Source organism: Nannospalax galili, unplaced genomic scaffold, assembly GCF_000622305.1.
Source record: "Nannospalax galili isolate Female #2095 unplaced genomic scaffold, S.galili_v1.0 scaffold1264, whole genome shotgun sequence".
NCBI lineage: Eukaryota > Metazoa > Chordata > Mammalia > Rodentia > Spalacidae > Nannospalax > Nannospalax galili.
The window spans coordinates 1,010,094-1,023,359 of record NW_008351636.1 but is presented as its reverse complement, the minus strand read 5'-3'; the positions used below and the strand labels follow the sequence as shown (position 1 = coordinate 1,023,359).

General features: G+C 44.0%; 1 protein-coding gene across 1 annotated transcript in view; it reads right to left on the bottom strand.

The window, feature by feature from the left end:
• Positions 1-13,266, bottom strand: part of Ky (kyphoscoliosis peptidase) — a 51,918-nt gene that overhangs the window by 19,255 nt on the left and 19,397 nt on the right. Inside the window, exons 4-6 of the mRNA XM_008848546.2 lie at positions 9,433-9,507; positions 7,334-7,396; positions 4,748-4,830 (exon numbers count right to left, since the gene is read on the bottom strand). Coding sequence (XP_008846768.1) covers positions 4,748-4,830; positions 7,334-7,396; positions 9,433-9,507 — 221 coding nt within the window. The remainder of the gene's footprint in view (positions 1-4,747; positions 4,831-7,333; positions 7,397-9,432; positions 9,508-13,266) is intronic.

Here is a 13,266-nt window from a genome sequence, read left to right as displayed (position 1 = left end):
AGAGAGCAGGTTGCATCAGGGCCTGGAGGAGGGTAGGAGCCGAGCACCTGCCACTTGTGGCCAGTGCCGCTCTTCCTTCAGACAGGAAGCTGGATCAGGGGCACAGTGGGGCAGAGGCTGGCTGAGGGGGAGCTGCATAGAGGTTGGGGAGTCAGTCAGGGCAGCTGAATCCCAGGCCCTAGAACCACCTCAGTTCTTTTCTCAACCTGGGGCCAGTCATTGGACATTTGAGAGGCTGAAGCAGCCTGTGGTCATGGTTAATACTACCCAAAACAATCTGGATTTAACACAATCTTTATAAAAATTCTAATATACACTTGGAAGATGAAATCCATAGGAGAAATATGGCTTGGAATGCACTCTCCTTTTTAAAATTATTTTTAAAACTATTTTTATTTATTATTTTTATTTTATGTGTATGAGTGTACTGCCTGCATGTATGTGAGTGCACCCGTGCCATGCAATGCCATGGATGTCAGAAGAGGGCATCAGATTCTCCTGGACCTGGAGTTAAAGATGGTTCGTAGTTACCATGTGGGTTCTGGGAATTGAACCCGGGTCCTCTGCAAGAGCAGTCAGAGTTAACTGCTGAGCCATCTCTCCAGCCCCTTAAAATTATTTTTAAAATATTTTATTATTTTTATTTTATGTGTATTGCCTGCATGTATGTAAGTGCGCCTGTGCAATGCAATGCCCATGGAAGTTAGAAGAGGGCATCCCTGGAACTGGAGTTACCAGTGGTTGTTAGCCACCATGTGGGTGCTGGGAATTGAAGTCAGTGCATTTTTTTTTTTTTGAGCGAGGCAAAATGTTTTACTTCTACAGAAGGATGTAAAGCTGCTCTAATCCAGCACAAAAGCATGCCCAGCAAATACTCTTCCTGGGTTTTTATTCTTGACACAAAGAGGTCCTGTGCTTCACTCTGACTGGAGAGAGCTCAGCCTCACATTCTTACCTGGTTGGTTAGTTCAACTGATGAGAAAAATGAAGCTTTTGAGAGCAGGATGCAACCTTAAGCTATAAAGGGACTTAGAGAACTGTTGAGCAGTCAGTGCTCTTAACCACTGAGCCATCTCTCTGGTCCCTCCTTTTCATTTCTTAACAATCTCTCTCTGACTTTCATGTGTGTGGGAACCAGATGTCAATGTTGAGTACCTTTCTCAATCACTCTTCACTTGTTTTAGAGGCAGGGTCTCTCACAGAACCTGGCACTCATCAATTCAGCTGGATTGGCTGGTCAGTGAGCTCCATGGATCTGCCTGCCCCTGCGCCCACCCCAGCTCTGGGGTCACAGACAGACACATGCCACTACTCTCAGCTTTTATGTGCGTACGAGGGACCCTCATGCTTGTATAGTGAACAGTTTACTGACTGAGTCATCTCCCTAGTCCAACAATATCCTTTAAGAGACTATTTTTTGCTGTGATGAACTAGCCAATTCTCAGATTCATATTGATGTGTAAGGAGTTCTCCTTAGGCAAAGAAATTTTGAAAAAAAGGAACAAGTGTAAAAGACACACTTCCTAATGTCAAAACTTACCATAAAACTAATCAAAGCAGTTCTGTACTAGCATATGGATCATGTAGAATGGAACAGAGTCCAGAAACAAGCCCATACAGCTATGGTCAATTGATTTTTTTTTTTTTTTGACAAGACAAGACCAAGTCAATTCAGTGGAGGAAAGAATGGTGTTTTTAGCAGATGGTACTGAAACAATTAGATTTCCAAATGCAAAAGAATGATGGTGGGCTTCTCTGCCTCACTCCACATACAAATCCCAGCTGGAAACAGATCAACACTGAGATAAGAGCTTCTATCATAAAACTCCCAGAGGGAGACACTGGGGTAACTCATCATGACCTCGGATTTGTCAGTGGATTCCTAGATATGACACTAAAGACAGGACAACAAAGGAAAAAGCAGGTAAATCAGAGTTGATCAAATTGTTTCTAAGAAGAATCATATCCCTGATAAGTGTTTAACACTCACAAGCTATACAGAACTTCTATTACTCAACAACAAAATACTGACTTTAAAAACAGGCAAAGGACTTAAGAGATGTTTCTTCAAAGAGAAGTATAAATGGTTAATAAACAGAGGAAGAAAGTTCAGCATCATTAATCCACAGAGAAATGTAAATAAAAACCACATACTGAGATGTTCATTAAAATATAAAACCAGAAAGTAACAGGTGTTGACAAGAATGTGGAGAATTTGGACCCCTCATCTATTAGTGGTGGGAATGTAAGATGGTGCTCCACATTTTGGTGTTCCTCCAAAAATTGAACAGAGAATTTCCAAAAGATCAAGCAATTTCACACTGAGGGAATATTTCTGAAGACGGGGGTACAAACAGATGCATGCATCAAGATTCATTGTAGAGCTATTCACAGTAACGTGAAACCACAGAAGTGTCTGTCCGTGGATGACTGCATACACACAATGTGGAACATACACTCAATCATGAAGAGAAGGAATTCAGTTCCTTACACACTATCGCATGTTGCTAAGTGAAATAAGCCAGGCATAAATGACAGGGATTGTGTCACTGCTCGTGAATAAAAAATGGAGAGTAGGTAAGTTCATAGACTGTAAGTAAAGCCTGGGAAGGAGGAATGGGAAATCATTGCTTAATGAGGATAGAGTTTTGTTCAGGATGATGGAAGTACTTTGGAAATGGTGATGCAATGTTGTAATTAATGCCAGTGGCTTGTACTTAAAACCAATTCAGATGGCAACTTTTAGGCCACAATATTTTACCATGATGATGATGATGAGACAGCAACTTAGCCTCTAGAGGCCCTCCAGGGGAACTGGGCTTGGGATTGTTGGGGTGGAAGCATGATGCTGCTCAACTTCCTGGGACCTGGGCAACTGGTGCTCAAGGCCTGTCGTGGTGCCCATGCCCCACCTCCTCCACCCTGAGGATACTCCTGAGTTTGCATTCAACACTCAACCTGGAACACCTGGTTCCAACCTCCAACCACTCCCACCATACTGGGAGGCCCTTTGACCCCTCAGCTCCTGCTCTTCAAGCTGTCTTCTGATCTACTTTCTTCTCTTCCATCTCTAACTCCATGGTTTTTGTCTCTGTTCCTCTCCCAGAGCCTAGAATATCACAGAACACACTGCAGACCCACATTGCAGCCTAGAGTTCTGACTTCAGTCTGAGGCTTTGGTCCTCCAGTACCCTCCTGCCTTCCCCTGGGCCTGACTTGCTCTGGCTTTCGCTGCTCTGTAGTTGGGCTTGTGGTTTCAGCTAGGTTCCTGGCACTGTGCACCGAGTCTGGCCAACAGCCTGCTCCACACCTTCTAGTGACTGTCACCAAATGCCCCACCCTCCTCAGACCCTGGACTGCACCCATCCGTCTCTCTCCTGCTCAGCCATCTCTATTTCAACTTTTGTCCAGATCTCCTACCTCGGCAGGGACAGCCCATCCAGAGTCCTCACTCTACTTGGTTCTTCTCTCTCCTAGTTCTGTCTCATGGGTCCTCACCCCTCATTTCCTGGCCACTCTGTGCTCTCCTGCTCTCACCTTAAAATAGTCTCCCACTTCTTCCTCAGTCTGACAAGAAGTTCCCTTTCTTTGCCAGCCTCCAGGAGCTTCTTTCTGAAGTCTGACTGAAGCTCCGGTCATTTAAAAAAGCATTTCATCTCCTATCTGTTCCTCCTACCCCACCGTAGACATGCCCAGTCTTGGAGGCCTGAGGTCACAGCAGTTTACACACTGTAGGAATGAGCACAGCTGTGGTCATGGTAGTTCTAGCCATCTGCATCCATGGTCCTCCTGATCTTTTTCTTTCCTCAGAGGCTGGATGCTGGCAGTACTCAGCAGCAGTGATACCCAGAGTAGGGGACAGGGCAGTGAGGGCTATCTCGGTGGCTCTAGGGTATGCAGCTTATGGTGGGAGCATCACAGGGGGCAGGGATGAAATGGCCTTCAGTCCTGGGTAGTGGTCTTCTGCCTCGGGCCTTCTGTTCTCTGTTCATACTGTTGAGTTTAAATGTGAAATGTCTCCAATAGGTCCATGTAGCTAAACATTTAGTTCTTAGCTGGTAGTGCTGTTTAAAAATGTTTTTTTGACTTATTTAGTTTTATTTTACGTGTTTGAATGTTTTACTTGCATGTGTGTCAGTGCACCGATGTCATGCAGTGCCCACACAGGCCAGAAGACGGTGTCAAATTCCCTGGAACTGGAGTTGCAGATGGTTGTTAGCCTCCATGTAGGTCCTGGGAATTGAACTCGGGTCCTCTGGAAGAGCAGCCAGTGCTCTTAGCTACTGAGCCATCTCTCCAGCTCCTAGTAATGCTGTTTTAGAAGGTTGTGGAACCTTTAGGAGGTAGATCCTTGCTGGAGGAAGTAGGTCACTAGGGGACAGGCCTTGAGGTTTTGTAGCTCAGCTCTATTTCCTGTCTGTTCTCTGCTTCCTGACTGGGGATGCAGTGTGACCAGCCACCTTCTGTTCCTCCTGCATGTCCTTCCTACCAGGTGGGCTGTATTCCTGTAAACTGTAAGCCCACATAAAAACCCTTCCTCCCTGAGCTTGCTTCTTCTCAGGTGTTTGGTCACAGCCACAAGGAAAGTAACTAATACATGCACACTGTGAGAGGGCAATTTGGGCCATTCATCTGGGTGACTCAGGATATGTTCAGGAGGGGTCTGGAGGTAGGTTTTGCTACCCTGATTTGGGGAACTCCTAGTCACCATTGGGGGGCCCTTGGTCAGGGTGGCCAGTTCTCCTACCTGTGAAGCATAGGCATCCAGTTTTTTGAACTGCTCCAGATCCAGAGGCATGGATTTCAAGCTGGACCTGTCCCAGGGGTAGGCTGGAAACACAGGGAAGCTAAGTCATCAGGGAGACCCATTAAGGAGGACTGCTTAGCCCAAGCCTCATTATCTCTTCAACGTTCCATGACTACTCAACTTTAACACGATTCCCAGATCCAGAAACACTCATTCCAGGAGCTGAACTTCCTAGAAGGGTTTTTTTTTTTTTTTTTTGGCCAAAGTAGTTTGGGAACTATGACAACTCTTACAGTGCTCTTGGAGAGCCACAGGGAATTTGAATCTATTTTACAAACTGTGGAGGGACAGCATTAAAGAAACTACCTTAAACTTGGCTAATCCAGCAGTGCCCAGACAAATTAGTGATAGAATTCTCTTCTCCCTGAAATTTAGCGGGTTTTTTTTTTTTTGGTTAGCTTTTTTAAGGATTCGGTAGGAAGTATCTAGGCAGTATTTCTGGCCCCTGACATAATCAGTAGGGTCCCATGGCCATGTGCTTGATGTAAGGTGCCTCAGAGCATGCTACGTTAAGAAAGCCTGGCAGGCAATGTCCTGTGTGTACCCAGGTATTCCCCAAGTAGCAGTTAACTGGAGACCCCCTACAGTGATGATGAAATAGCATCTCTGCTAAAGTGAACCATCCTCACCTTAGGAAGTAGAGCCTGTTTATTGTCCCTATGGGCCCATTCCAATAAAGTGCCTGATATCTAAGAGGGATGAAATATAGGAAGCCTATGCCAGGAGGGCCTGTTTATGTTTGATAACATGGCACTGATACGGATTTCTGGCATGAGCCAAGATGGCTAACACTAGACATACAGAGGGCTCTGAGTCAGCACAAAATGACTGATACCGGATGTCCAGAGACCCCTAAAGTGAGCAGTGATGTAATCTGTTATATAATTAATTTGGGCAAGAAGTTACCTTCGTGTAATTTCCTATAAAGAGTCCTTGGAACCAAGGGCACATGCATTTTTGCCCAGTGTGTGCCTGCCTAGTGGCCTGTGTGCCCTTGCCCAGAGAAAATAAAGCATGCTTCATTTGAAAATAAAGAAGAAAGGATGGTAGGGCTGGCCTTCTAGGTACCACAGGAGACCTTCCGTGGGAGCCTGGACCTTGAGTCAAACCACAGAGGTAGAAATGAAGAAAGAAAACTGAAGACTGATATTGGTTTGGAGCCAACATCCACCCAGGCTTCCCCATTGGGTATGGGAGTGGATACGGAGACCCAGTCAATGCTGGAAGGTGCGTCTAAAATTCAAGAGGCCATTGTCCTGGCTCCTGTGTACCCTGGAGTTGGTGCTGGGGTGTCTTAATAACTTTGATGACCATCAACCCAGTCTGTATGGTCCAAAGGCAGCTGCACTCCAGCCACCATGTCAGAATGAGGATGTACTGGTAGAGTCGTGCTTGGCCTCTCATTTCAGAATGGCTCTCACCACTGTCTGACAGGAGCCTTCAGGGTGAGAAGTGATTATAAAGTAGACTTCCACATCAAACCATCTTCCACTCAGTTTAGCTCTTTCCATTAGAGGTGGGATGGCATTTCTAAAGTGGGGTTAAAACCTCTATTTTATTAGTTCCTACTTTCCTTAGTTCCATTTTACAGTATTTGATATTTTGTATTAAACTACTCACAATGATTTATGCCTCATTAAATATACCTCCTGAGCAGATTATATAACATCCAAATACGATTTTGTATAAATACACTTAAAACACCACTAGCATTGACTTATCTGTTCTAATTTTAAAGAAAAAAATAGGAAGACATCCCAAGCTGCATGGAGACTTAGCATCTGGCCTACCAAGGGGGAAACTGAGGCCTGGAAAATACAAGGCCAGAGAAAAGCAGAACCCCAGCCCACACCATCTCTCACCCCTTCTGTGTTTCATCTGCCTTAGCTTGCTAGTCATGTGTTCCCTACCCTATAGACATTTGCCACTCTGTTTTTATTACTTATGTACTTGTATTTTTTTATTATTATTATTATTTGTAGTATTGGGGATTGAACTCAGAGCCTTGTACTTGCGAAGCAAGCATTCTACCACTGAGTTACTCTTCAAGTCTTCCATTTAATGTTAACTTTTTTTTCCTTTTTGAGACAGTCTTTATAGGTGACCTTGAACATTGAATTTTCTCCCTCTAACTGTTAAGTGCACCACCATACCCAATTTATCTGGTGCTGAGGGTTGAACCCAGGGTTTTCATGCATGCTAGGTAGGCACTGTACCAATTGAGTTACACCACCAGTCCCAAGTTAACATCACTGTGCATTCTGATTTTAGTGTTTCCCATGGTGGATTGCTCTGTAATCAGAGAGGGTTAATCTTAGTCGTGAAACAGCATCTGACATATGAGCTTCTCCTTCTTCACTTGTGTCCATGATAGACATTGCTAATCAATTATTACATTCTTTTCTTCACACCCACAGTTCTCTCCACGCTCTCTGTGTCCCAGAAAGCCAATGCCAATTGACTGGAGAATGTCCATGAACTAACTCAATTCTTTCCTGAGAGTGGCCCAGAAGGTCTGGGACTTACCATGGGCGTCTTTCCCTCCAGGCTGCCGGGGTCTTGTGTTTCCATTTTTGTCACCTTGTAAACCTACAATGTCCCAAAGGTCAGATAGAGACAATTCAGAAGAAACAGAAAAGTACGCACTGAGGATATCCGAGGCAGCAGTCCTTCCTGCTGATCCCCTTCATTTGACCTCACAACTCCTTGCTCCCATCCCCACCTGCCACTGCCTTGCTGCAAGAATGTCCGTGAAGAGTCTGGTGGGGCAGAGGGGAGACCCGCAACAGGGAAAGAATGACAGGAAGGGAGCTGTGGTCTTCCAGCAGAGCCAGAACATGCGCCAATCTCAGTGCTCTGTACTCTGCAACAGGCTCATCCGGAGCGTGGAGTCTACCCTGCCTCTGTATTCTCATGCCATCTTGGAACATAACGGAGGATGCTGAACGTACCAGCCAATTCCTTCCAGATCACCCCAGGACAAGAACTGACCATGGGTAAAAATGAAAATAGAGGCACAGAAAATTGCCTTCTAGGAGGTCATGTGGTTCTCAAAGAGTTGCTGAAAGCTGTGAATTCAGGGAGATTAAGGTGGAATGGCGGCCAACAGTCATTAGAGCCCATGGGCCAGAAGCCAAGGAGCTTTTCCTACTGATCTGAAGCCAGGTCAGGAAGGTGTGGGTCTCTAATGGAATCACGTGCTGTTGGGGGTGGGCATGCCAAAGCAGGTGGTTTGTGCCCCAAGAAGCCACTTGTGCTATAAATACAGCTGGAAGTTGCAAAGGTGCTTACCCCTCCTAGAAACAAGCCCTTCTGCGTCTCCCATCTCTTTTGTTTCCATTTATATCTTCAGATGGAAGGATGGGGCTGAGGGCAGCTAGCACTCATTGGGAACCTGCCTAGCCTGGACTTTATTTTCACTACTTTAGACAACATCACAATAATCCTGCAAGGGCGTTTTACTTATTTTCCTTTTTTTTATATGAAGAAACTGAATCCAAAAGACAAGTTAAATGAAACCAGACAGTGGACCTAGAGCCACAGGACCTAGATGCCTTCCTGGGGTCCTGACTGCCAAGGACTGTAGAACTGGACAGTCTCAGAGGACTCTTGTCCATTGAGTAGACATGGGGAGGACTTGTACCTAGCTCCTTGCAGCCTTACCGCCTTGGCCTGCTCTCCTCATGAGGCCTCTGTTTAGCAAAGAGGCAGGCACATGTTGAGTGAAGGTGGATTAGGGCCATCATGGTCTTTCCTGCCCACATGTACTGACAGTAGCTGACTAGTATGGCTAAGACCACGGGCTTCAGAGTTGGACCTAGGTTTGGATGAGCCTGTTGGCTGGGCAACTTGGACAGTTCCTTCACCTTTCTGAGCCTCACTTTGCTGACCTGAGAAACTTCATATGTGTAAAAATCATAAAGTTAAAGTATGGGAAGGCCTTAGTACAGTGCATACCACATTTTTGGCAGTCCACAGATGGTATCTCAAAACACCAGCAACAATAATCTTGTGAGGAAATTCAATGATAGCTACCTGCTTTGTGTTACCCAGACCTAATTCCAGAGACACAAGGGCAGGGGAAGCTGGGTGCTGTGATTTGAACGTGAAATGTTCCCCATAAACATATATTTGGACACCTGGTCCTCAGATAATGCTACTGTTTTGGAAAGTTGTGGAACCTTTAGATGGTGAAGCCTCTCTGGAGGAAGTGGGTCACTGGGTGGGGGCAGGTTTTAAGTCTTGATAGCCTGGTTCCACTTCCTGCTTTCTACTTCCTGTTCCACAACGATGTGAGGATGGGAGGGGTTCCAAACGCACACTCCCCACCACAGTACCACCTGCCATGCCTTTCTTTACATGATGGACTGTATCCCCTCAAAGTACGAGCCAAAATAAGCCTTTCCTCCCTTAAGTTGTTTCTTGTTGGGCATTTGGTCACAGCAGTGAGGAAAGTCATTAAGACAATTGGGGTGAAGGGAACAGTCATGTCTCTCACATTTCCCAGTTTGTAGATTTCAGGCGCCGACTCCCTCAGAAAACACTCAGGCTGGAATCTGATTCACCCAACTGCCCTCCATCCTCCCTAACAGCCCTCTACCATGAGCAGGTCTGTACGTACGTACGTTTAGCCAAAGAGAACTTCTTAAGCAGCTGGGGCACGGCGTCTCGGGGGTGGACTTCCACAGTCAGCTGTGTACCTGCAAAGGAGGAGGTGACATCCTCAGCCAAATGCTTCCAGGAGGGGTACACTACTCCATTACGGATGTTCGGCCATCAAAACACAATGTTTTAGAGCTTTCCTTTGGATATATGAATAATTTTTTTTTAAACTCAAGCAACAAACCAAGTCATTTCTGGATCTGGAAAAGATAGAATAAGCACTCGCTACCTTATCTCGCCCATCTAATACAACTATCACACCAGACAGAATGCGTAAAACCCTCTGTGGACTCTGGGAAGTCAGTGATAGAAAAGGGGGAGAAGGAAGACCAGGATGTATGAGACATTCCGAAATGGACACTGAGTTCACTGTTCTCCATCTAGCATAACTTAGACTTGGCTCAAAGGCCTCCCCAAGTCTAGAACTGCGCAATGGATATGGAGGCGCACGCAAGAGAAACCTTCAATTTGCTCTTGAAGAGTGAGGGTGGGGACCCTAAGACGCATAGGCCTCCCCAAGTCTAGAACTGCGCAATGGATATGGAGGGGCACGCAAGAGAAACCTATTTGCTCTTGAAGAGTGAGGGTGGGGACCCTAAGACGCATAGGGAGTGGAGACACCCTTCTTGCTGTGTGTTCCCTTCATCCTGTAGTTTCTTGACTCAGCCCCATGGAATTATGTTGGCAATCATGTTAGTGGGCACAGTCTCTCTGTCTCTCTGTTTCTCTCCACCCGCCCCCGCCCCGCAACGCTGATTGGTCCCAAATTCAGACGCAGTTGAAGGAAATAATGCCACAGTGAGGAAGGCAAAGCTCTAGGTTTTGGCCAGAGGAGCTGGAAGTGGGTCAGGAAGGGATTTTAAGGGACCAATTCCATAAAGTTGTAGATAAGCTACCAACGATCACCTCTGAGCTGTGCATCACAGATCTCACTGTAAGCATCACAGTCCAAGTATAAGACGGGAAGATCAGTGTTCCTGCTCAGGACTGGCCACCGGGTGGTGCACGTGCAAGGCAGGCAGCTCTGCAAAGGCTACCATCCAAAATTACTCAGCAGAACTCCAGAAAATGTCATTTGAAAAGGGAAAGATACCAACCGATGTCAGTCCATGATGACCCACCTTGGATTCAGACAAGGACTTTCAAATGATATGATAGCCATGCTCCAAAAAGTAAGAGCAAACAATTTTGAAATAAACAGAAAGATATGAAGAATCAGTGAAGTGAAGATTTTTAGCACTGAAACAGAAAACAACTCAAAACATTCTCTGTGAGAGAAGAAAGAGCTAAAGAACTCGACGACAGAGCAACAGAGTCCAATTTGGAGAACTGGAGAAAGTGAATGCCTCTAGATTTATAGGACAACAGCTAAAAGTCTAACATTCTTGTCACTGAAATCTCAGGTGGAGAAAAGGGCTCATATGGACAGAGAAGTATCTGAAGGAAATAAACTACCAAGATTTGGTAAAAGTCATAAATTTATGAAATCTAGCTTAGTGAATCCCAAACAGGATAAACAAAAGAAGATTCAAGTCTAGACAAGTTATAATCATACTACAGAGGGCAGAAAACCTGGAAAAAGAGACAAGGATGTGTAGGATTCTGATTTCTCTTCAGAAACTGTACCAGAACTATGTGCAGTCTTTCAAAAATTCTGAAAAATATGAGCTGTCAACATAAAAGTCTCTGTCCAATAAAATATCATTTGAGAATGAACTAAAGACATTTTCAGGGGACTGGAGAGATGGCCTGGTGGTTAAGAGCGCTAGCTCCTCTTGCAGAGGACCTGGGTTTGATTCCCTAGCACCCACATGGAAGCTTACAACTGTCCCCCATAACTCCAGTTCTAGGGGATTCAATCCTCTTCTGATCTCCACAGGAACTGCACAACGTGGGTGCACTTACATACATGTAGACAATACACTCATACACATAAAAAAAGAATAAAGACATTTTCAGATACATTAAAACCAAGAATTGCTAAACAACAGACCGCTAAGGAGAAAGGAAAATGTCAGAGACAGAGAAATGTTATAAATATAGTAAAAAAGAGTCAATGTACCAAGAAGATATGATGTTAAATATATATTCACCTGACAATGAAGTTTTAAAATAAATATGCATTATGGTTGGAGATTTTAATACTCACCTGTCAGTAATTAATAGAATTAAGGAAAAGAAAATCAGCAAATATATAAAAGTATTAACACCATCACCTAACAGGACTTATTTGATGCTTATAGAACATTTCACCCAATGATAGCAAAATACACATTCAATTCAAGTGTCCATAGACTATTAACTAAGATGCACTGTATTTGGGGTCATAAAGTTTAGAAAGGTTAGAAGGCCTAAAATGATAAGGTCTTATTCTCTGATCATACTGGAATTAAACTAGAAGTTAAAAACAGAAAGTAACTAAAAAATCTCCAAGCATTTGAAAATTAAGCGACGTACCTCCATATAATCATTCCAAAGAAGAAATCCCAGAGGGACTTAGAAAACACTTTGAACTCAGTAAAAATGGAAATACAACCTATCAAAATGTGTGCTTTGAGGGAAGTCTACAGCATTAACTTCTTATATCAGAACAAAGACCTTAAGTCACTAATCTAAGCTTCTACTTTAACAAGGCAGGGAAATAACAAAAAATTAAGACCAAGGCAAGCAGAAGGAAGCAAATGATGGAATAAGAATAAATCAGTGAAATTAACAGTATCACCAATGCCAGACATGGTGGCGCACGCCTTTAATCCCAGCACTTGGGAGGCAGAGGCAGGATCCCTGGGAGATTGAGGCCAGCCTTATCTATATATTGAATCCCAGGCTAGTTGAAGCTACAGGGAGACCCTGTCTCTAAAAAAAGCAAGCAAGCAAACAAACAAACAAAAAACCCCAACCAACCAAATAAACAATCAGGGACTACAAAGATGGCTCAGCAGTTAAAAGCATTTGCTGCTTTTGCAGAGGACCTAGGTTCATTTCCCAGCATTCACATGGCAGCTAACAACCATCTATAACTCCAGTTCAAGGAAATTCAACTCCCTCTTCTGACCTCCATAGGCACTGCAAACAGAGTGCATATACATGCAGGCAAAATACTCATATATCAAGACCCATATACATTAAAGTAAAAAGGAATACTATTAAAAGCTCTGGGCACCCAAATTCTGCAACTTGAATGAAAAGGACCGATTTCTTGAAAGTCGAGCTATACCAAAGATTCATTTAAGAAATAAGTAATTTATTGCTGGGCGTGGTGGCACATGCCTTTAATTCCAGTCTTGGGAGGCAGAGGCAGGTGGATCTCTATGAGTTCAAGGCCAGCCTGGTCTACATAGCAAGTTCCAAGCCAGCTGGGACTACAGGGAGACCCTGTCTCAAAAATACCAAAAAAAGGAAACCTAAGCATTCCTGTATCTTTTTAAAAATTAAACTTGTTTGAAACCTTCCAAACAAACAAAGACCCAGATAGTTTTACTTGTAAATTTTAACAGATATTTACAAAGGAATAACAATTCTTTACTACAGCATTAGGAAAATAGAAACAGCAAACACTTCTTAAGTTGTTTTCTGAAACCAGCATTAACTTTGAGAGAACTAAACAGAGATGGCATCAGAGAAGCATGTTACAGACCTATACCCCTTGTAAAGATAAACACAGAAATCCTCAACAAAGAATTAGAAAATTAAATCCAACAGCATAAGAGAAGAATAATGAATTAGAAGCAAGTGTGACTTCATTTGGGAATGCAACACTGCTTTACTATCTGAAAATTAATAAATATAATTCACTG